At 46.2% G+C, this 23847-nt stretch overlaps 1 protein-coding gene and 1 long non-coding RNA gene across 3 annotated transcripts in view; one reads left to right on the forward strand and one right to left on the reverse strand.

The window, feature by feature from the left end:
* LOC139060898 (uncharacterized) overlaps positions 1-3465 on the reverse strand; it is a 5419-nt gene extending 1954 nt beyond the window's left edge. Inside the window, exon 1 of the long non-coding RNA XR_011515080.1 lies at positions 3351-3465. This is a non-coding gene — a long non-coding RNA (uncharacterized lncRNA). The remainder of the gene's footprint in view (positions 1-3350) is intronic.
* LOC135896474 (uncharacterized) lies at positions 2122-23486 on the forward strand. Of its 2 annotated transcripts, none has more exons than XM_070540175.1 (8): positions 2122-2194; positions 8231-8342; positions 11224-11445; positions 14547-14714; positions 15811-16815; positions 17596-17675; positions 20369-20412; positions 22155-23486. In XM_070540175.1, coding segments are annotated over exons 2-8 (1974 nt in total). In that variant the 5' UTR covers positions 2122-2194; positions 8231-8340; the 3' UTR covers positions 22608-23486. The 2 variants fall into 2 exon arrangements, with proteins under 2 accessions (XP_070396276.1, XP_065280944.1); XM_065424872.2 differs by lacking the exon at positions 2122-2194 and adding an exon at positions 3402-3674.
* Positions 23487-23847: the final 361 nt, after the last annotated feature.

Below are 23847 nucleotides of genomic sequence, written 5' to 3' on the forward strand. Positions count from 1 at the left end.
TTAAATTATGGGGTTTTACTTGCCAAAACCACTTTCTGATTATGAGGCACGCTGTAGTGGAGGACTCCAAAAATTTCGACCACCTGGGCTTCTTTAACGTGCACCTAAATCTAACCACACGGGTGTTTTCGCATTTCGCCCCCATCGAAATGCAGCCGCCTTGGCCGGGATTCGATCCCGCGACCTCGTTCTCGGCAGCCCAACACCATAGCCACTTTGAAAGGGTTGTAATTATTGGAGACGAAGCGTGCCGCCCAATTTTGAAGTTCTTCTATCGCTTGTATCAAATAGTCCTGTTATGGGTCCCAAATCATAGAAGCATAATCAAGGATAGATCTGACATGCAAAAAATAAAGTGTTTCTTTGGATGCTGATTTGAAATTTCTACAAATAAAAAACATTTTACTTGCCTTAGATACTGACTGCTGGATGTGTACATTCCATCTAAGTTTCGGCAGGATATAAACACCAAGATGTTTGCACTCTGAGACAGTCTTTATTGTTGTTATTGAGCTTTCAACTGTGTTTCAGGTTCAAATCTTTTGTTGAAGAACGGATGTGATCACATTTATTAATATTCAGGTTAATTTGCCAGCGTATACACCAATTTGCTATTTTATCAAGGTCCCCCTGCAAGAGTGTTGCATCTGATAGGGAATTTATTTCTCTGTAAAGCACACAGTCATTTGCAAATAATTTCAAGGGGGACTGTATGCCATCTAAAATGTCAGTATATATGAGGAATGATAGTGGCCCCAGAACACTGCTCTGGGGCACTCCTGAAGATACGGTTAGGTGTGATGAACCTCACCCATTAAGAACCACATACTATTTGTGACCATTTAGATAGTTAAAAATTCAGTTTTGGGTGTTATGTTCAAAGATGGTAATATTCAACAAGTGATGAGAAACTACATTAAATGTTTCTTTAAAGGTGAGGAATAGCGCATCTACATGTTTATTCTTGTCAAGGGAGTTAGCTATGAAGTGTAGGAATTCAACTAATTGTATGTTGCATGAGTAACCGTTACGAAAGCCATGCTGTGAGGCAATAAAAAGGTTAATAGATTCAAGGTATTTAAATAATTTACTATACAGTATATGCTCAAAAACCTTGCAGGATACTCAAGTAATGGATTTTCCATTCAAATTTTCCACCAGTTTCTTGTCTCCTGATTTAAAGATGGGATTAACAACCACAATTTTCCAGTCCTGTGGAAGCAACCCAGTCTCGTACGAGATTTGAAATATAACAGAGAGATATGGGGCAACAATGCCGTGACATTTCTTTAAAACATAAAATCGAATTCTACCACGACCCATAGATTTAGAGGTGTCCAATTCCAGCAGAAGACAGTCGATACCATGTACATCTATGTTTATTTTAGGCATTTCAGGTCGGAGTCATAGACGGGAGAAAGCGATGTGATCGCATCAGTCACTGGTTCCTCTGAAAACACCGATTTAAAATATAGATTAAATAATGCAACCTTTTCAGCGTCTGTCGTTATAACAGAGCTCTTCGATTTTAGGGTGGGAACTGAAATGTCATTGGTTCTACTTGTTTTTGTATATTTCCAAAAAACTTTAGGTTTTTTTTCCAGATCTGTCTTTGATCGGGCGAAAAATAATTGCTTTGCTTTCTTTATTCCCAGTTTCAGTGTCAGTTTCTTTAGGTGTTAACGGTTGAGTGAAGTGTTACTATTACAGCATTTTTTGTACATGCTGGTAGCTTTCCGGATTAGTCTACGCATTTCAAGATTGCACCATGGTTTATTTCTTTTTCTTTAGCTGCAGGAGTTTTACAGGAACAAGTTTGTCTAGCAGTCATTATATTTTGTTCCTTATGATGCTGTAAAGTTTTAAACTTGAACTAGTTGGTTCATTCTTCGATAAAAATGCAGCGCAACTGAGAGAAGGGGAAACACCAAGCTGCATCAGGCTTTGCGATGTAGCGTTGTGTTTCTTGTCCTTGTCTCAATCGTGCTGCATTTTTATCCAAGTCTGCTTATGATTACCCACTCACATTCTACTTCACTTCCACTCAAGCTCACCAGCGCTCCCTCACGTTCATACTTGCTATGTGAGTGTGAAATACTTTTCAAGCGCAAGTGTGGAAATGCCAACCTATGCTCGATGCAGCTGCTTTTTCATGTGTGGCGTGTTACATGTGGGATGTTTTGCTGCTTTGCCAGTAAGTGCCAAGCTCTCTCTCTAGTCCGATGTATAGTTTTAGTAACGTGATTAGATATGCGAACAGAGCAGGCAAGAACACTTTTTACCTCGAGTTACCAATTTATGCAGTACAGTCAACGTCCGATTTTTCGGGTTCTTTGGGGACCCTGAAAACCACCGATAAATCGGGCAGTCGGAGAAAAAAAAAATGAATGCCTGCCTTTGCCCTCAAGGGCTCAAATCGCCACAGGCATGTGCGAAGTAGCTCTGAAGGCCTGTCAGTACACTGAGGCATATCCGTGTTAATAGCCTTGCCGGAGATGGCAAGTGCACATGTGTATGATTAAGGGTTACACACAGGCACACACTGCATAGCGGGACAGTTGTCCCGTTCCACTCCTGGTATGCTTCACCGCAATACATGGCATATGCTTCACCGCGCAACACAAAGCTGACTCGGGAACGGGTATCGTGCAACGCGTCGTGCTTACCAGCGATGTTCCGTGCAGAGAATTTTCCCTTTTTCGGGGAATTTTCGGCCACTCTTTTCGACGAAAGGGAATCCTTGCGATGTTGCAGGGAATTTTAAGATTGATGAAGTAAATAATAGAAAATGTTAGAAATTATCGAAATGGCAGTGGTAGCGGTTTCGTGTAATGCCGTTTCGGGCCTGCGCGCTCACGGCAAGAAGTCCGGAATATCGGATGGCGAAGGGTTATTGCGTGCGAAAATTCGGATGTTCTTATATACATTGAGTCTATGAGTGAAGTGGCGGTGCCGCGAATGCGGCCGAATTATCGGCCATGTCTGAAATTTTGGTCGTCGGAAAAATCGCTCGTTGACTGTATTGCACCTCCCCAAATTTCTGCACTAGCGTACAGCCTGCGCCCTACCTGAGCCAGGTCAATTGCGTGCCCCCCTCCCGAAAAACAAAAAAAATTGTAAGCTACGCCACTGCCCAAAACGTAAACTAGTTACATTAACAGTGAAATCGGACCTGAGGCGGTTGAACCGCGCGACAATTATAACGCAGTGGTGCTACCCGGATATACGCGGTACACAGTGTAAACTGGGGCCGCTAAAGTGACGCTATTTTTGTTTCTACAATCCGGATCTGAAACCCAGTGAGGCTTTCAGCGAGCCAGGCGAATTGAACAGATTTGAGGCATGCTCACCTGCTGCCGACACCGTCACGTGACGCGGACGCGATCCAATGGGAGCTCAGCAGGCAGGCCCGATAGGGCGAGTGAAGAGCCAGCAGGCGACCGTTGCCATTTTGCCTAAAAATAAATCTGCAGTATACGAAAAAACGCACCTGCAGCTAATGCGTTGCCATTCATGCGAGTGCTGCCTGTGTTTCGTATTGTTTTGCCGAAAACCTTTCCACCGTTCGATACCGAGGGAGAGCCTGAACTCGTAAACGTCACGGGATCCTCGCACGGAGCTTTCCGTCAAATCGGGAACCCTAGTTTCTCGCCTCCGGCGAACGTAGGGCCGTCGTAAGTTGCATGCCGTCTCGTTATTTCCTCCAGCGCTGAACAATCGAGTCGTTGAGGCGTAGGTAGGCAGGCTTAAAACTACTGCCATTCGATCGAGGCCCACTCTTGATCGAGCGGCCGTGCATAAGCGTATAACCGCCAGCCGAACGTCCGTGGGATGACGCGCTGAGGCGTCACACAGTGTGCACAGTGGCTATAGTTCTGTGAGCGCCATTCGTCCGTGGGCCTTTTGTTGAGCAGTTAGTATCGTGTAGCGTCTGGTGCACGGCTGAAGGTCGTTAAAAAATAAGCTGCGGACTAAGCTAGCACACATTGCGCAATAGCCTTGCGCATTACGATGTCACATACAACAGGCACAAGCGTGATAATCAGTTATTGAGTAAGCAATAAATATTCTATACTGTGATGGCTTCCCATTTTTCGTTGAATAACCACGAAACGCGAGAGAGAAAGCAGGCGGCTGCAAGACAGTTCTACCTTCCAATGAAAATTCCTCCGAACGCATAGCTAAGCATATGTTTATCAATTTACGTGAACGCTTCTTATGGTAAACAGATAGGTTAAAATTTCGGGCGTGTAATTTTCCGGCGATATTGGAACAGAGTTACTTTCGCTATTGCGTTGGTAGGAGAACCAGGCTATCGAAACTTCCAAAATATGAAACGTATACAGCGCATGTTTGGACACCGCAACTTTCAAAGCGAAGCTTTCTTCGCCTCTTCCTTCTACTTTTCCACTTCTGCTGCTGCTGTTGCTGCTGCTGTTGTTGTTGCTGCTGTTGCTGTTGTTGATGTAGCTGCTGTTGTTGCTGCTGCTGCTGCTGCTGCTGCTGTCACTGTCTTGCACGCCGGGTTGGCAGGCCGTTCAGATCGAACCCGGGTCACGGGAGAGAGGACCTTTTCATCGCGTCATTACAATGCCTTCTTAACCGCTGTAATTATCTGTGACCCCCGGAAAAAGCACAGCAGAAGCTCCAGCGCTTACCTTTGTGCTAACGTGCAACAGTCCAGAGGGGAGGTAGACAGAATAATGAGTGGAGAGGCGACGTAGAGAAAGGAAAGAGAGAACAGGTAGAACCGACACAGTTCACGAAACGAGTGAATAACAGCTTTGCCATTCTTCGCTCGCATTTGGCACACATGGTTATGAAGAATGGCGCACAACAACGTTTCAAGCAAACACGTCTCGCCTGTGTGTTCCGTGTACTACGCAGACAAACAGCAGGGGTGCACGCAAGGTATCGTTCAACATCAACTCGCCAATCTCGTATTGTAGCAAACGTTGAAGAAATTAAATATTCACCGCCGACATCACCGCTAACTATATCGTCAATGGAAGCAAAGAGCACAGAAAGCTTCGCTTACATCGATTCCCACAATGCGTGGGATGCGCATATTTTTTTATTATGTTTTTGTATACAGAAGGGGTCCCAAACTATCGGCGCGTATTCTGACTCTGGTGAAATGCACAATTTAGATGCGAGCATTTTTAATTCGCAAGGTGGTTTCTCCAACTCGTCCCGCAGAGACCCAAGCTTTCGTGAAGCCGATGCACAGACGTGCTGCTAGTAAAGGAATAATAATAGAAAAATAAGAATGTGCCAAAGGAAGAAGCTCGTATACATATCAGCGCAAAGGATAGACGCAGACAGGGGAAAAAAAAGAAAGAAGGGACAACGCAATCTTCTAACAAATATCACTTGAAATATGCGCCTCGTATCCAGTAATCTCGTACATCATTGATCTAGTGCAAACATATGTGTTACGCATGTGTTCTCGTATGATCATGCGAGATTATTCGATATCTGGCCAGGGACGTAACGGGGGGGGGGCACACAGAGCGCCCCCCTTACTCCTCCAAAATTATGTGTGTACCAGAGACACAAAACGACATGCGACAATAGCCAGCCACGCCCCCTTCTCCTGCCCTGTACCTCCCCCCCCCCCCCCAAACAAAAAATCGTGGCTACGCCACCCTATATATGTAGAACGTTTCAGCGAACACTTTCAAAAATTAAAGGAAAAGAAACTCGCTGTGTCAGATAGAAGAATCCTGGTCAATGGGCTGATCTACTCGAAGAGGCGAAGATTACTTGCAAAAAAAGCGATAGCATAATAACCTAATTAAAAAATATTATTTATTAGGTCTTTAACGAATTACCTTTTGGCACATATTGCGATTTACAAATTCTAGCGGGTGGGACTGCACAAGGCACATCATCTTCAAAAGAATTGTGTGGATGACACCTTGTGCGAGATATGCGCCGCCAAACTTGCGATAAGAAGGCACTGTCGTTCCATTTACTTTCATAACAAAACGTTGTCTTATGCATTGAAGCACAAAACTAACTGGAGCGCCAATCCATTTCCCCGCAAAGTTCGGGAATTAATATCTCGACGCTGGCGTCATCCTCAGAATTCATTCCAAGTGGATCCGCCTTGCGAACTCCCCGGCTAGAATTTGTAAATTGCAATATGTGCCATAACTTACTTAGTTATGTCTGTTAATTAGTCGATTATGCATTCAATTTTTGTGCAAGTAATGTCCTCCTCTTCGAGTAGACCAGCTCATCAATTAGATTTGTGTTATCTGCCGCAAATCTGCTGTTACCTGATCCTCCCCAGCTGCCTTCCCCCTTTGCATATCTCCCAAAGAAAGCCTTGGGAGATATGCAAAGGGGGAAGGCAGCTGGGGAGGATCAGGTAACAGCAGATTTGTTGAAGGATGGTGGACAGATTGTTCTAGAGAAACTGGCCACCCTGTATACGCAATGCCTCATGACCTCGAGCGTACCGGAATCTTGGAAGAACGCTAATAGAATCCTAATTCATAAGAAAGGAGACGCCAAAGACTTGAAAAATTATAGACCGATCAGCTTACTGTCCGTTGCCTAAAACTATTTACTAAGGTAATCGCAAATAGAATCAGGAACACCTTAGACTTCTGTCAAGCAAAGGACCAGGCAGGATTCCGTAAAGGCTACTCAACAATGGATCATATTCACACTATCAGTCAGGTAATAGAGAAATGTGCGGAATATAACCAACCCTTATATATAGCTTTCATTGATTACGAGAAAGCGTTTGATTCTGTCGAAACCTCAGCAGTCATGGAGGCATTACGGAATCGGGGTGTAGACGAGCCGTATGTAAAAATACTGAAAGATATCTATAGCGGCTCCACAGCCACCGTAGTCCTCGATAAAGCAAGCAACAATATTCCAATAAAGAAAGGCGTTAGGCAGGGAGATACGATCTCTCCAATGCTATTCACAGCGTGTTTACAGGAGGTATTCAGAGACCTGGATTGGGAAGAATTGGGGATAAAAGTTAATGGAGAATACCTTAGTAACTTGCGATTCGCTGATGATATTGCCTTGCTTAGTAACTCAGGGGACCAATTGCAATGCATGCTCACTGACCTGGAGAGCCAAAGCATAAGAGTGGGTCTAAAAATTAATCTGCAGAAAACTAAAGTAATGTTTAACAGTCTCGGAAGAGAACAGCAATTTACAATAGGCAGCGAGGCACTGGAAGTTGTAAGGGAATACACCTACTTAGGGCAGGTAGTGACGGCGGATCCGGATCATGAGACGGAAATAATCAGAAGAATAAGAATGGGCTGGGGTGCGTTTGGCAGGCATTCTCAGATCATGAACATCGTGAAGGTTGCCATTATCTCTCAAGAGAAAAGTATATAATAGCTGTGTCTTACCAGTACTCACCTACGGGGCAGAAACCTGGAGGCTTACGAAAAGAGTTCTACTCAAATTGAGGACGACGCAACGAGCTATGGAGAGAATTATAGGTGTAACGTTAAGGGATAAGAAAAGAGCAGATTGGGTGAGGGAACAAACGCGAGTTAATGACATCTTAGTTGAAATCAAGAAAAAGAAATGGGCATGGGCAGGACATGTAATGAGGAGGGAAGATAACCGATGGTCATTAAGGGTTACGGACTGGATCCCAAGGGAAAGGAAGCGTAGCAGGGGGCGGCAGAAAGTTAGGTGGGCGGATGAGATTAAGAAGTTTGCAGGGACGGCACGGCCACAATTAGTATATGACCGGGGTTGTTGGAGAAGTATGGGAGAGGCCTTTGCCCTGCAGTGGGCGGAACCAGGCTGATGATGATGATGATGATGATGATGATGATATCTGCCACAGGCAATAAAAAAAAATTGAAAGTGTTCACCGAGACACCCGGTATGCTGCATAAGGAAGCGCTCTAAACAACTTCTGCAGGCAGGATTCACAGCACAACTTGTCTATATATGCCATTTGTGTTACTTGCCTCGATTCACTTTGTCATTGTGTTTTGCTTCTTTGCCCTATAATTACTCTTCGTAAATGAATGTTAACTAAACAAGCTGCATATTTCACCAGCAAACCCTGAACTGAAAGGTCGATAGTTATCTGCGTTTTCCTGTTTTCGAGTGCTTGTCTGTCATTTTTTTTTTTACCGGTAAAATATATGTATATTTTTTTTTTCACTGTGTGACACTTACAGCTTGGATGTTCGCGTAGCTTTATCTACCGCGGACAAATGTTTTTTTCCAGGGTCTCTCTAAAGGGAGCGTTACGTCCTGCGCTCCGTATTCAAGCACATCGGAGACGTCAATCACTGTTCATTGGTCCTCGTCCGCGTCGAGGTAGCAACAGCCCTGTACATGTACGTACCTTATTCTATTATAGTCAAGCAATGAGCGATAAGTAAAAACGCCTTTCGACCATTGCTAGGCGGCCGACCAATCTTTATAAAAAAATCGGTTTCGCGTATTTGGAAGGAGCTCCCTGAGGACGTCCGGGGTTTATTTCTGCCAAGGAAAATCCGTGTACGACCAGGTAGTCGTCAGGCACTCGCCCCGAACTAGCGCCAAGTTTTTTTCTGGTAGCCTATTTGCGAACCATAACGGGCATATCGTGGCCTCTGGGATCGCTAGTTGGCATTGGCACTTATCTTGGAGGTTATGGGTTAAGCCACCAGCGGGGTAGACGGGAGACGTGCACTCCCGCTCTCCAGAGTTCGTGTGCTGTCGCTAGACGGGCCGTCGGCTTACTTTAGTGCATTGCGGGATCGATTCTATTACATTTATGTCTTCTGTGCGCATGCGCAAGAACAGATGGTGCAAGCTCAACATGGGACCGTACGCCCGATGCAGTTCTTATGCAGAGCGGTTAGTTCGTACGGACGCGCATCCACCAATCGTAAAAACGAACATGTACTATTAGCGAAGGAATTCGACCAATGGCAAGAGGTTCTTACGAAGGTACTTTGTGGATTCGGCCCTTGATTACCAAACGCAGCAAGTATAGCACTACACTAGAGCACGCTCTCTCAATAATAATAACAAAAAAGAAAGGAAGTAGAAGAAAAGAGAACTAAGCGCACCCTTTTGTTGTTTTACTTTGAAGTTGAATTGTATTGTTTTCCTTTTACAAGAGATAAGAGGTAGCAGCCACAGAAAAGGTCCGTACCTGCCACGTATCGCTAGGCGATCAAACAGTAACAGAGCGGTACGCGAATTTGCTTGTCCGGAGTTCTCTTTACTTAAACATCAAAATCAATCTTAAGAAAGATGCGTAAACACTTTTGTACGTTCATACACAAATGTACACCTTCATACATTTCAAACAGCGCTAATACAGACAGTTTTACTATGCAGGGGTTGTTTATTGAGGAATGGGAGGAAAGAAAAAGAAAATGACTAGGAGACGGTGCCACGTGGCAGTTTTTAAACCAAGCGATAAAACTAAAAATACAAAGAAAAATTTAGTGGGAAATTATCCCCCACTATGCGTGACGCGCAAGCGGTAATTTATAGCCGCCAAGCACGCGGCGAGGGCTTATCGTGACGAAGGGGTAACTAAAGGTTACTGCAAACCAAGCGATATGCCTGGAAAGGTGAGGGCTGATCGTGACGAAGGCGTAACTAAGGGTTACCGCAAACCAAGCGATATGCCCGGAAATGTGACGGCTGATCGTGACGAAGGCGTAACTAAGGGTTACCGCAAACCAAGCGATATGCCTGGAAAGGTGAGGGCTGATCGTGACGAAGGCGTAACTAAGGGTTACCGCAAACCAAGCGATATGCCTGGAAAGGTGAAGGCTGATCGTGACGAAGGCGTAACTAAGGGTTACCGCAAACCAAGCGATGCCTGAAAAGTTGAGGGCTGATCGTGACGAACGCGTAACTATAAGGGTTACCGCAAACCGAACGATGCCTGAAAAGTTGAGGGCTGATCGTGACGAAAGCGTAACTATAAGGGTTACCGCAAACCGAACGATGCCTGAAAAGTTGAGGACTGATCGTGACGAAGGCGTAACTATAAGGGTTACCGCAAACCAAGCGATATGCCTGGAAATGTGAGGGCTGATCGTGACGAAGGCGTAACTAGGGGTTACCGCAAACCAAGTGATGCCTGAAAAGTTGAGGGCTGATCGTGACGAAGGCGTAACTATAAGGATTACCGCAAACCGAACGATGCCTGAAAAGCTGAGGGCTGATCGTGACGAAGGCGTTACTAAGAGTTACTGCAAACCAAGCGATACCCGGAAAGGTTCGGCCGCCCCGTGGGGTCCATTTCCCAAGAGTGATCGCGTAGATGGGCCTTGGAGGAGAGAGAGTCAGAGTCAGATGCTGTATTCTTCTTGAAATTGTTTTTTTCTCCAAGAAAGGTACAGAAGCTAAAGGTATGGCAATACCTGACAGAGGCATCTGTGCCGGTTATACATAAACATAATATATACATAGTAAAAAAATTCACAGCATGTGGCAATTCCCTTTCATAGAATATGGTATATTCTCAATTTACTCTTAAAAATGTGTACGCTACCTAACAATACAACTACGACAGCTTCGTATGCACAGTGTTATAATCAACTTAACAGTATGTGTTGCAGACAATATAAAGAAAAATACCCAAAATACAAGGCATTTTTTTGTTTAATTGGATAAAGTAAAACTGGATACATTGGTTAATAATACTTTCTTTAGCTGTTTCTTGAAGAGGTAGCGTCAGAGGACACTGGCTTGCCGAGGCTATGCCGCCTGACGTCGAACTCGCTCCGACTATCTTTCCTTCCTCCGGCTACGTATGAGTGTTGTTTCCATCGAGTGGCAGTAAGACGATGTTATATTCGCTTCATGGGCGCCGCCATCTTGGGCTGTTACATAAAGAATTTCGATGTTTCATTAGTAGTAAAGTGACGTAACATGGTCATAAACGCTGAACGCATTTGCACAAGTGTTTTCATGCTTGCGCATTGACTGTAGCAAACTACACGTCGTCTTTAAAAAACAGGAAACAGCAGCATTAACAGCCCAAGATGGCGCCACCCAAGCGCTTCCGTGAAATAGTCTCATACATGAACGAAAAAACCAGTCAAAAACACAAAGGAACCTCTGTCGACCTCTCCTCTTGTCCTTTCTCATACATACTCATGTACTCATGTTTCTCATACATACTCATACATACTCATGTCCTTTCTCATACAGTCTCATACAGTTACGGCCGCCGCCATACTGTGTGCTGCACTCGTGTCGTTGCAGGCCCGTGTCGAAAGGCGGAGCCAATGTCGGCAAGCGCTCGCTGCCCCGCCTGGCGGAGCTCTCCGAGTTCCCCCCGTTGGGCGAGGGCGAGGGGAGCGCGCCGTGTGAGCCGATGTTCGACGAGGAAGGCATCATCGAGTTCGTGCGCGAGTTGTACGGCTTCGTCCGCTTCAAGCGGTACCCGAGCGAGAGCGCCTGCTTCCACAGGGACGACGAGGCCAGGTAACCGCAGACATGGCGATGACGTGGTCGCTCGCTAATGGCATCGCGCCTTTGAATCGGGGTGGAGGCCAACAGCAGCCTAGTCTGTTTCTGAGCCACTTACGTATTACTTATGTGTTCGTAATTTACAATTACAGAAGGAAACAAGAGAGAGGGAGGAAACGGGGAAGTACAGAAGGAAACATAATGATGCCAGAGGAAGTAGATTGGGAATTGACTGTAATTTTAGATTAAAATATAGTAATATTACTATGAAAAAAGAAAGAAGAAATCTAGGTAAGAACTCAGCACCCCTAACTCTTAAGTACTTTAACTGCCTTGACACGCGCGCGTATCAAAGGAGACCTTGAACACTTATCAAAGTGACTTTTGTATACCTCGCATCCAGCTGTTTTACAAACTTATGATTTCTAGCACACCGACGCGCTCGCGTGCACTCAACAGACCTCGAGCGTTCTGTTAGATATCTACAAAGTGGACGAAGTCCACATACAATGCTACAAGGAAATGCGTGACCGATGACGGGATCAAACCTCTGTCTTTTAAGCACAGCAGCCCAATGCTCTAACTGTTAGGCCACGATCGTGCCAAGGCAGCGCTTCGAAGCTTTGAAATGTCTGGCGATTGCGTAACGTGCCAGTTCCTCGCATTCTTTGCTCGTGGCAGCTTTCCCTTTGTTAGACTGCACTACATTAGGGGTCGGTCGATATTTTCTCTTGGATACCACCTTAGCGGGTGAAGTTCGCCTATAATGCTATCGCATTAATAAGAAGACAGAGCCATGTAGCATTCTGCTTTATCTCGTAAATTTACGAGTGCCTGTGGCGATTCCCCCTCTTTCCTCCCTATCATTCCGCCAACAGTCTCATCGCCCCTTGGTGCTTTTTTTCCCTCTCTCACGCTTGGGTTGCCACGCGGCATAACGTCGGTACGAAACTGAACATTAGCATGCAGACCCGTTTCGTAGAGGTACTGCAACAGTGACTTATAGAATGTGTTATCCTTAACACGTCTTGCTTATCTCCACTGATGACCGGTTAACGCTACAATCGGCTTTGAACCCAATAGCTTTTGAGATGTTAACTTTCGCTGCTATTCTGGCTGGCTTGGATGCCTTAGCACGCCGGCCAGACGCATTTCTGGTTAACATCCCTGCCTTTTCTCTTTATTTCCTCCTCCTCCTTCTCCTCCTCCCTCGGGTAAAATGCGCCGAGTCGTCCTTGGATTGTTTTCTGCAGCAGACACAGGTCTCACACTGTTGCGAATATTTGTGCCTGTATGTTTCTATCTGCTCACGTAGCCAGGTCGGGTCTTAAGAGAGAAGGCACTGTTATATGTCTTATTGTACAACTTTCTCTGAGTGACACGTGGTGAGCGCTGCCTGTGGACCGTTATTGACCGTTATGTGACCTCAAACAGAAGTGAGTTACCGGCTGGACGTGCGTGTGTGCGTGCACCCACGAATGATGCACGTCGGTACCTAAATTATGGGGCTTTACGTGCCAAAACCACTTTCTGATTGTGAGGCACGCCGTAGTGGAGGACTCCGGAAATTTCGACCACCTGGGGTTCTTTAACGTGCACCTAAATCTAAGCACACGGGTGTTTTCGCATTTCGCTCCCATCGGAATGCGGCCGCCGTGGCCGGGATTCGATCCCGCGACCTCGTGCTCAGCAGCCTAACACCATAGCCACTGAGCAACCACGGCGGGTGCACGTCGGTACTGATTGTAGGTTTAACGGATACTCAAACTTGCACTGAGCACTTCCAAATATTTGGGTACGCTTCTTGGTTTTCTTTCTTTGAGCCAATCGGAGGGAGTGAATAGCCACCCTTTGTTCCAATCAGAGATGACCAAGATGACGAATTCGACCGTGCGGCAGGTATGCGACACTCTTCGGTCGGGATGATGCGACGATTTTATTCCAATTTTTCTCGTAATTTCCTGCTTCATCAGTGATTCGAGAGTGGCGCTACGCTTACGTCGTCCCAGTAATAGGCCGGTCGAGTGCTGTGGGTGATAACGAGGGAATAGAATAGACCGACAGGAATGGTTACGTTATACCAGCTCAGAATACGCATGCCTGGTACATTATTCTTTCGATTCTTTCAAAGCCGTATTGTCATATTTGGTGAGAAAAGGTTCACTATTGACTACTGTCGGATAGAGAGAGAGAGAGAGAGAGAGAGAGAGAGAGACGTTTATTATTCGAAACAGTGTCCTGAGCGAGGCCTGGTAAAACCCTTAGGTGGGAATTAAGGCTGCCCGATTGCCCTCTTGGCCCTGGCGACGAGTTTAATTAAAGAAAAAATTAAAGCCAGAGTCATTTCAGCATTCCACCCCTTTAAGATAAATAGCCAGAGAACAATTTTGTTCTTACTTTCCTAAATTTCACTACTTTGTGTTCCATACTTGCTAATCAGCGCCAATACAACGGAAGACACAGTGTTAGAAGAAGACGTGGGACGAGCGATGTCAAACAACTGAAATGTGTTGTGTCCTTATGTGTGTCTTCCGTTGTTATCGCGCTGATTTATAAGTATGCATCCTTTTCAACTCGCCCACCTTCCTACCTTATTGTATTCCATACCACGGTTTCATGAGTACGATTATATCGGATAGATAATTTGTTGAACCTGGTAGTGGCAGTCTCGTTTAGAGCCTGCCTTTGCTGTGGCCCTTATGGTCTTCAAGGCTGGGGTCTCCTGTGCAGACGACCGTCTTATCGCGTGGCGGATTTCTATCGGCGCAAGTCAATTACTTCAGCCAGATGAGTATATACAACGATCAGTATGTAGGAGCCATATGTCGTTCTCACAGAATGGACGAGTGTCCAGTAACTTAGCGGATAGCGTGCTTTCCTCTCTTTAGCGTTGCTTAAGTAACGGATTTGGGATTTTTGGGACAGCCGGCTTAAACGTAGGACATCTTCCCATGCTTCTGTATAAACCTTGGCTTCTCGGCCTTTTGGCTAAGATCAAAGTGTATAAACCTTGCAGTGGACGCCAGACGTGGAGATTTGTCCACCTGTTTCGCTGCGTTATGTACGCAGAAGACGTCAGAGCAAAGTCACCCGCGCGCTCTCGCATTGTCTCGCAGGTACCTGGGTCGACGCGTGGAGCACGCGACGGACGTGTTCAAGGTTGGGGACGTGGCGCGCTTCGACGCCCTGCCCAACCAGCGCGCCCAGGGCGTGGCCAAGTGGCGCGTCACCGCCTTCCACTACGTCCAAGGGGTGCCCGGTTGGGCCTCGCCGAAGCCGTGCAGGTGCGCGCGCTGCGCGAAGAGTACTAAAAGTTTCGTTTCGTTGACGTTTCGTTGACCGCTCTCCGCCCGAAATGTAGCGAAGCAATCGGAGCTATAGCCACGAAATTGTTTAGCACGACAGGATCACACCCGTGAGCAAAAGTATACGGACCACAGGGTCGCCGGAAAAACAGAATTTCTTCGTAGTTAACATGCATAAAACGGAAACTCACGAGTGCGCTAGAAAGTTCGTAATGTCAAGTGTTTGGCCTGCAGTCTTTAATTTCAAGTTGCATTCACAGGCAGAGCACAAAATTAGTCTTATCGCGGAAACCCTGGTCCGTATACTTTTGCTCACGGGTGTACATTCCCGCGGGCCGTTGGCAGTAGGCACATAAAGACAGGTAAAAACAAGAGCTTAAAACACGCTGACAAAATGAGTGAATGAATCATATGCGTTCATATTTAAGACCATGTCACTGCATGGATTCCTGTTGGAGGTCAGCCTGGAAGCCACGACACCGGTGGTTGTCCGTAGGTCACCTTTACGCCGGTTGTTATTGTTTATACAAGTTTCGTGATCGAGCCCACCCTGCCTTGTTTTTGTTCCTGACGTCGGCGTCGGTGTCGTACCTCGTAACCAAGAGAACGAGCGCAGCGAGCGTGAGGAGGAAAGTGGAGGAAAGGGCATGGCGAAAGCACGAGAAATGGCGCAAGACGGGACTGTGGCGATGATGGCTACGAGATGGCGCCAGGTTAGCGCGCGCGTCGTTAGGGTGCCTCGATGCGCTCAATCGCCTCCGCTCCGTTCGCCCGCATCAAGCCACTCTTAAGGCACTCCACGCGTCGTCTGTTCACCAAAGCGCTGCATGAGCGGAGGTCTGTCTGCGACACTTGCTGTGAATCGCTCCCGCGCATCAACCACGCGCTGCCTCTCGGGATCTCCCGATTAGCGAAGCAGTCGCGCCACACTTCGCTCCGTTTGGAACGTGCCGCACGAGACAGATTGTCCGCGCCAGCCAATATATCACGAAATGAAAACACTCGTAGAGCTGCGCACAACTTTTACATGAGGGAGTATATCGTAATCGCAGGTGAATTTCCTTTTTTTTTGCAGAGACTGGGTCAGCCACGAAGACGACAAATCGCGCGAACTGACTGGTTTGCAAGGCGTCGTGGATCGCGTCAAGTCAGAGTACGGCTTCATCCGGATGGGACCCCACTCGGCGCCGTCGGCCTTCTTCCGCGTCAGCGTCCTGGAACAGTCCCTGGAGAAGGCCGTCGAGGACGTCAGCGAGGTGCTCGCCGTCGGCGACCTGGTCCGCTTCGACGCCGAGCTCAACCTCAAGGACAACACGACGGCCAAGTGGTGGGTCACGTACGTCCGGCCCGTCTCGGCTTCGAACCCGGCTGCGACTTCGCCTCGGCAGAAGGAACTCGGCAAACTGTCCGCCAGAGACGGCCCTAAAGGGACCGGCGGGGGGCCTCGCAAGGCGTCCGTCGTCGGCGACAGCGGCGACTCCGGCGACTCGTCCGACGTCGACCAGAACTCGTGGCCGCCGCTGAAAGGGAGCGAGAAGAAGGTACTTCCCTGGAGCTACGCCCGGTGCGCGGCCAGAGCCGTGACCTCGGAAGGCGTCATCGCGCCAAACACTTCTGCACCGACGAAGGCGCCTCCAGCTCCGCCATTAATGTCCCCCGTTTCCAAGACGACGCCCTCCCTGGCCAGGCCGTCTGTTCTCGTGTACCGCGGCGTCCGAGGAATCGTGAATTGTGTTGGCGGTGGCGCTGCGATCGAATGCGAAGTCAGGGAGCCCACCGGTGCGAGGCGGGTCAAACTGGGAGACGACTGCCCGTTTTACCGTAACGGATCGCGGGTGGACGGTGGCGGAGTCGCCAAGGCCCTCAGCAAAGGTGACCAGCTGACCCTCGACTACATCGTGTCCGCGGACGTCGCGTCCCCGAAGAATGCGGACGTCCACTGTTACCTAGCATGGCAAGGAGAGAGGCCGATCGATGTGCCTCACTTGAGCGTGGAGCTGCTGAGGAGTCTGTTGAAGACTGACTGCGACCAGAAGGGTGAGAAAGCTGCCGACACTGACCTCCAAGGGGACCGCACGAAGTGAGTATAGTAGCCCTGCAATAGGGGGGTGCCACCTTTAAATTTTCTTTAAAATTGAACTTCGATCGTCATTGAACCCAGTCCGCACTGAAGTTTTCAAGTGCGATAGAGGCAAGGCGCGTATGCGCCTTGCCTCGTTCGTTGAGATCGTTGATTGCAAGGCCGGAGGTTGTGGCGGATGTGCGACGGTTGGCGCTTTTGATTATCTCAAGTGAGAGGTATGACCAAAGAGTTCTACCACGATGTTTAGATGTGAGCATGAGGCAGTGATGGGGTGAAAGCACAGTGTTTTATTTCCTCAAAACGATAGGACCACCCATCCCCATCCTTGTCTCCTAAGTTGTCTAGATGGTCGCAGGTTCGGCAGCTGGCCGCCGCGATACTGTTTACGATGGAGGAGGATTGCAAAGCCACCGCGCATTCAGGTTTGAAAGCGAAGTAAATTACATCGGAGGATGGGAATCCTCTTCGACAGCGTGATTGTCTTAAGGTATACCTTCGTGACGTAGCTATACATGAACTAATACCGACTATGACCGAATACTCTTGCATTCGCTGTACATTAACATCGGAGTTTCCAGTTTGTAACTTCGGAATACTCCTTCTGCATGTTTCCGTACGTTTCCCTATGTATTACTCCTGTTTTATCGCTAATGAGTCACTAATTTATCGCTAATACATTATCGCTAATTCGCTAATTTATAATAACAATAATCGCTAATTTATTGCAAATAATTTATGACTAATTGATTGATTAATTGATTGACTGTTTCACTACAGAGCGAAGAAAACAAAAGGTCGTCGTGGGTCAAGCGAGAGCAGTTCCGAGAGCTCGGATGAGGATGGCTCGGGCCTTGTTGGTGAGTAAAGGGCTGCAGGTGACGAAACATACAACCCTGCTTCGCTGTGGCTGTAGGTAATTGGTCACGTTGTTCCAGTTGAATGTGGTCAGTTAGGATGAAGATAAATCTGAGATCTCTAAAATAAATTAGAAAAACTATCTTCCTAACGTATGCAAACATTCCCTCCGCCGTTCTCAGGCGCGCCAAAAAAGACTGTATAACTACGAAAACAGAAATACTTGAAAACGGAAACGATACCAGGCGTAACTGGAAACCGATGAGACGGTTTCTTAATATGAGTTAGTCTGATCTGGGAATCAGAAAAAAAATTGTCCTCAGTGATCATGACTTCACCACTCATACTGATGTTGTTAACGCATTTAGTGATCAGACCACTGCTTCTGATAATAGCCTTCCACTTAGCGCACTGCCAAGTATTTCACGTAGCTCATTTCAACTTTATCTCCGCGCCCTGTTTCGCCGCGAGAAGTCTAGAATTTTATTTCTTCCCGAAATCAACTGGATCTGGCCTTGATTCTATCAGAACTGCACATATGAATCTTGTTTCTACTGATATCTCACCGGTAATTGCTGATATTATTAACAAAATATTCCGTACCGGTGTATTTCCCAACTCAGTTAAATTTCGTGAAATAGTTCCCGTCTTCAAATAAGGCAGTCGTGAAAATATTAACAATTACCGTTTCATCTGCATCTTGACATTTTTTTAGCAAGGTTTTTGAAGAACTGATCTATACTCGCCTCATGGGCTACCTAAATAAGTCCTTATCGGGAGAAGGCTCATCACTCCCTTCCAGTTTGGGTTCTGACATGGCTATTCAACTGAGTTAGCGCTAGTTCAATTCGCTGACAAAATTAAGCAAGTGATTGATCGTAGACTAATTTTAATGGTTATGGTTATCGATTTGACACAGGAGTTTGATGCACTAAATAGTTGCACTTTATTACATAAGCCATAGCAATTCGCCGTTACTGGCCCACATCTCGAACTTTTTTGCAGCTACTTTTCTAATCGTTCTGTAGTTGTACATGTTATTGGTCACTACTCCACCAATAAATTAATTACCGGCGACATTCCTCAATATTCCGTCTTAGGCACGATGCTCACCTTATTATTCATAAATGACTTACCGAATGTACTTACCAATTCAGACTGCCTATTAAATGCTGGTCATACCACGGTGTACTCATCTTGGAACACACCGACCGCTCTGGAAGTTACACTTAATGCTGACCTCTCCAACGTCCACATGTGTTGCATCCTTAAACCAACTGCGTACAAGTCCGATTAAAACGACGTTTATACTTTTCCCTAGTTCACTGAAAGTGCTAGTAAATCCCAAAACGGTTTCTTCAATAACTATACATATTTTTACATAGCAGACAAGTTGACATTTTTTTGGCGTTACCCTTGACAAACACTTAAACTACCACTCTCATGTCAATTCATTACTGGAAAAAAAATTGTCATTTGGTATCGATGTTCTAATCAAAACATGTGCATATTTTGCGCCAAATATCCTCAGTTCGTTATATCCCGCTCATGTAGGTAGATATTTAACGTACAGTTTGTCTATATATATATATGGACAAACACATATTCTACTCACCTCAAGAGTTTAAACGTCTTCAAAATCGAGGAGTAAACCTCATGGCACTTAGTCCGCTGCCCTGTCATTCCCTACCTCTTTAAAAGCTTCTTCATATTCTAACCCTTTGGCATTTACTTCAGTAAAACTTCTCATGTCTCGAAATATTCATTATGACATATCTACAGATCTCCTTTCTTTGTCACATCGTTAAGATATGTCTCACTCAGATACCGCCGTAAAACAGTTTAGAATTCAATTCCTACAGACGTTAAGACTATATCTTCTTTGTATTTATTTAAGCGACAGTTAAAATAATATTATTAGAACTGCCTGCTCTGTTTTTCTTTTTTGAACCCGTACAGGTCTTGTATTTGTAATAGCTGTCGATGTCTTCACGAATTGTAGAATGTGTAAATTATTTCACTCTTGCTTGTTTATATTGGTTTTCATCAAATACTTTCTTGTTGTATTGCTATTGCGCTCATAAAATATACGATCCTGCTATTGTGACTTTATGCCTCTGTTAGCTTATGACAATCACATATATTTTTGTGAGCACAGTTCCTTATTTTATAATTTTATCTTGTGATATTGTAGGTACATATCAGTTTGTAATATGCAATCTTTTGTTGGATGCAAGCTGTCGCTGTTTATGTCATTACCTTGTATGCATTGTGAAACTGGAGGTCTCCCGGACAGTTCTGCTGTGGGAGCTGCCTATGTACTGCTGAAAAATAGTATGCTAGTTTTTCTTCTGGTTCTATAAATAATATTCAAACTTTAAACTTCATCAATAAGAACAACTACAAGGAATGACGAGTCTTGCCAAGCAGTGGTGCGGTGCTGCTTTGTCTTTCCATCCACAGCTTTCGACAAACTGGGAAAGTGAACTGAATGATCGAACTGGCGTGTCGTCCGTATACAAGTGGAAGTGAGACGGCAGAAATTCACTCAGTAGGCAACCGTCGTGTCTGTTCGAATTAAAGTTTTCAAAATTTCAAACAGGCAAAGTCAAATTTTTGTCACAGTTTAGGAGCAAATTTCTGATTTAGGCCCGTTTCCTTTTTCCCGTTTGCTTTCTCTGTGTTTCTTGTTCAGGTACAGTACGTGCTCCGAAGACGACAGACACCCTCGTTCTCTCGGTAAGCGTGATTGACGTCTTAGGGCCAAGAATGGCTCACGTTCTTTGAGAAGCTGTGATTGTGGTAATGAGCTGTAAAAAAAAAAAGAAACAGAAAAAAGCTCCCTTTTTCTCGCAAAGTGTGTGATGAAGTCGACATGTTGTGAACGATGTACCAGTAGCTTTCTTTTTTTTTTACATCGTGCAGAAGATTTAGGAATCGCCCATGGCAGACATCATAATTTTAATCATTGAGCTCGTTTACTCAAGGAGGCGCACATTTACCTGCCCGATAAATCGAAATGCACAATCGAACAATCGGTACTATTTCACCGATTGACTTTTTTGAACAATTACTTTACGTGCAAGTACTGCAATTCATGAATTGTAGCCCGTGAATTCGCGAGGTACATCCAGAGCATCGTCGCCTGTCTTGCTTGCGCTCTATCTCCTGAAAACTGCCGCTCGCTACTTTCCTGTGAAGAACGCTGCGTCACGCTGATGGCGCTCATTCCGTTCGCAACCTGAAAATACCGGGCGCGCAGCGTTAAGGAAAGTAACGGCACGTGAGAGAGACGACGAATAATGTTCTGGGGACGAGGATACGTCTCAGAGGGTGAAACCTATTTCTTTTAGAGTGCAGATTTGTCCTCCGAACAAGGCAGAAGTTCGCAGGAAGGTGGAGGCATGGTGTTAGTAACTGAGGTCGAACGAGCAGCGTCGCTTGTTTACAATTGTTTTTTTGTCGCCTTATAGTATGTTTGTATGTTTGTGACAAGCGTGTGGCGTATTGCCCAACTGTGCGTTGGTATAGCCAACTATTGCGTAACCTACCTTTCCACCGTTGTGCAGTTATCAAACAAACAAACAAACAAACAAACAAACAAACAAACAAACAAACAAACAAACAAACAAACAAACAAACAAAACAAACAAACCAGGGTACTCGTCTTCGCCAAGGCTGATACCACAGATGCGTTAAGTATATACCGTGGTATACATGTACCATACAATACCATGTAATAATAACTAGCCCGGGGTTATACATTTCCTTTATTGCAATGAAATAGGAAGTATGACATCTTGGAATCCCAAATACACGAGTCGGGTTAGAATGTAGAGAGGGAAAACGTGAATAAACTGGCAAGAAGCACTATACGCACATGAGCACGTCGCAAGCAAACAATCAAGACGGAAGTTCGCAGGAAAGATGGAGATTAGGAGTGATCGACAGGCGGAGAAAGCAAGCGCTGCTTCAGGCCCGATCCAGCGTCTCGACAAGGCAGACTTTGTCTTCATCAGGGCTACATCTATCGTTCTCCTGAAGAAAGTCTCCCTCTGTCGAAGCGTTGGCTCCAGGCTGAGCCACTCCCTTGTTCGTCCAGTGTCAAGCACACAGGTAGCGCCACTGTGGTCATCGGCATTGGACGAACGCTCTGCTACAGTCGAGCGCCTCTGTACAATGAACACGCTTTTACAACGAAATTGGCCTGCACATCGAAGGAATACTTCTGTCCAGGTTCTATCGTGAGCTGTACGCTGCGCGACCTTTACAACGAATTACTCTGTATAGCGAATGATTTCGGAGGCCCCGAGAACTTCGTTACGATGGCGTTCGACTGTATTTGGGACAATCCTTCCATCACACAGGAAAGGATCACGCACGCCTTTTTGTGTAACACAAGTCTGCGCCACACGAACTTGCACATAAACATGGTAGTGTAACCTTTGGATCACAACCTCCTTCCGTTTCTACACTTTCAGGAAGATGCTTTGACCAACATGGCGGAAATTGTCGCGAAGAAGCTGTACGTGCTGCTGGAGGCCTACTATAGTGAGAAGCAGCGGGAAGAGAAGCAAAAGCAAGAACAGCTAGAGAAGCAACAGCAACTGCAACAGCAACAGCCACAGCAACAGCCACAGCAGCAGCCACAGCAGCAGCCACAGCAGCAGCCACAGCAGCAGCCACAGCCACAGCAACAGCCACAGCAGCAGCCACAGCAGCAGCCACAGCCACAGCAACAGCCACAGCAACAGCCACAGCAACAGCAACAGCCACAGCAACAGCCACAGCAAAAGCGACAGCAGCGGCAAAAACAGCACAGGAAGAACCCCGGTAGCCCGCCTGGTAGTCCTGCGCCCGTAGACATTTCCACGCCCGAGACCCTCTCCATCTGGAGCCTTGATTCCGATGAAGCGCAGGTGACACGCCTCTGAAAGGCTCATGCTACTCGGCGAAGTCGAGTCGATGGCGCAACGAAAATCAGGCATCCATCACATTGTAAGACGCAGGTGGGCCAGTGCCATCGTGCACAAGCTGTCTGTAACGCGAGCGTTAAAATGCGCGCCGCTTTTTTTTTTTGGCAGGTCGCAGGAAGCGTTTCTTGGGTGTAACGTATTCCGGCTGCCAAGAACAAAGATGGAAGCACTTAGGTCGAACGGGACTCCGTAGTGCGATGACTTAGGTTAAACGAAGGTGCTGGTTTGAGCCATGTGTTGCTCTGTACACTTGCTCCTCAAAGAGTTCAATTTGTTTATTTTTCTTTCGCTTTTTTTTTAAACGATGGCTAGGACAGGGTGTTGGGAACGGCACAGACCTCATATGCTGTGTTAGGCTGCAGTTTCTCGTGTTACTTTATAAAGCGGTAGGTTTGTTGAAGTTCGATCAATGAATGAAGTTTGTAGCTGACGTTTTTCTCCACCATCTAGTCATCGTTTCATGGTACTTGGATTTGTTTCTTTTTTTCGAAGTTTCTGTACTGGCAGTTTGCAGTACTAACTCGGCAAGGAGTAATCATTGTCTCTTAGTAATTGCGCTCGTGTTAAACAATATACTACTATGTTACGTACAGCAAACATGATATGTACTTCCTAAACTACGCGAACCGGCTGGTAGTTCGTGGACAAAGAGCCATGCAGCAAGTCGGTTACACTTACTATACGCGTGCTATTGTGCTCTGTATCGAACTCACGAAGCAAATCACACACCGACCGAAATTTACGCGAATCCATGTTTAACATTCCTGCGTATGCATCTGCACATTTACCGCGCAAATTGTGTACACGCTGAACGAGTTTATTAATAAACAGATGCTGAGCCGGGTGAGTGCCGTGTTTGATTATTTTCAGAGGCCTCTTAATCAACGATATCATCGTTGTCATCGTCCTCATCACCATAAGAACATTCTAAAATAAGTTTGCAGCATTGGAGGGGAGGGGGCGGAACCTATCCCCAAACAATAGTCTTCACCTGTCTTGCTGAATAGGTGGTGTCCAAACCCACACCCCATACAGTGGCGCCCTGTGGATTTCAGACGCGGATCTTAAAGGCTATGCTTTTTCTGGTTGAACGCGGCGGAAGCGATTTTGGGAGCCGGAAACCGGTCACAGACGTCGGGTTTGGGACACCACCTGTTGCGTTACCTTTCTCGAAAACTCTGCGCTTGCTAATTTTCTG

The sequence above is a fragment of the Dermacentor albipictus genome, chromosome 6, assembly GCF_038994185.2.
Source record: "Dermacentor albipictus isolate Rhodes 1998 colony chromosome 6, USDA_Dalb.pri_finalv2, whole genome shotgun sequence".
In the NCBI taxonomy this organism is placed as follows: Eukaryota; Metazoa; Arthropoda; class Arachnida; order Ixodida; family Ixodidae; genus Dermacentor; species Dermacentor albipictus.

What these genes read in the sequence shown, in the direction of transcription:
- LOC135896474 (XM_070540175.1), top strand. An exon ending in CACAGGGACGACGAGGCCAG is followed by an intron (nt 11,446 to 14,546) that starts GTAACCGCAGAC and finishes ATTGTCTCGCAG; the next exon opens with GTACCTGGGTCGACGCGTGG. An exon ending in GGATGGCTCGGGCCTTGTTG is followed by an intron (nt 17,676 to 20,368) that starts GTGAGTAAAGGG and finishes TTTCTTGTTCAG; the next exon opens with GTACAGTACGTGCTCCGAAG.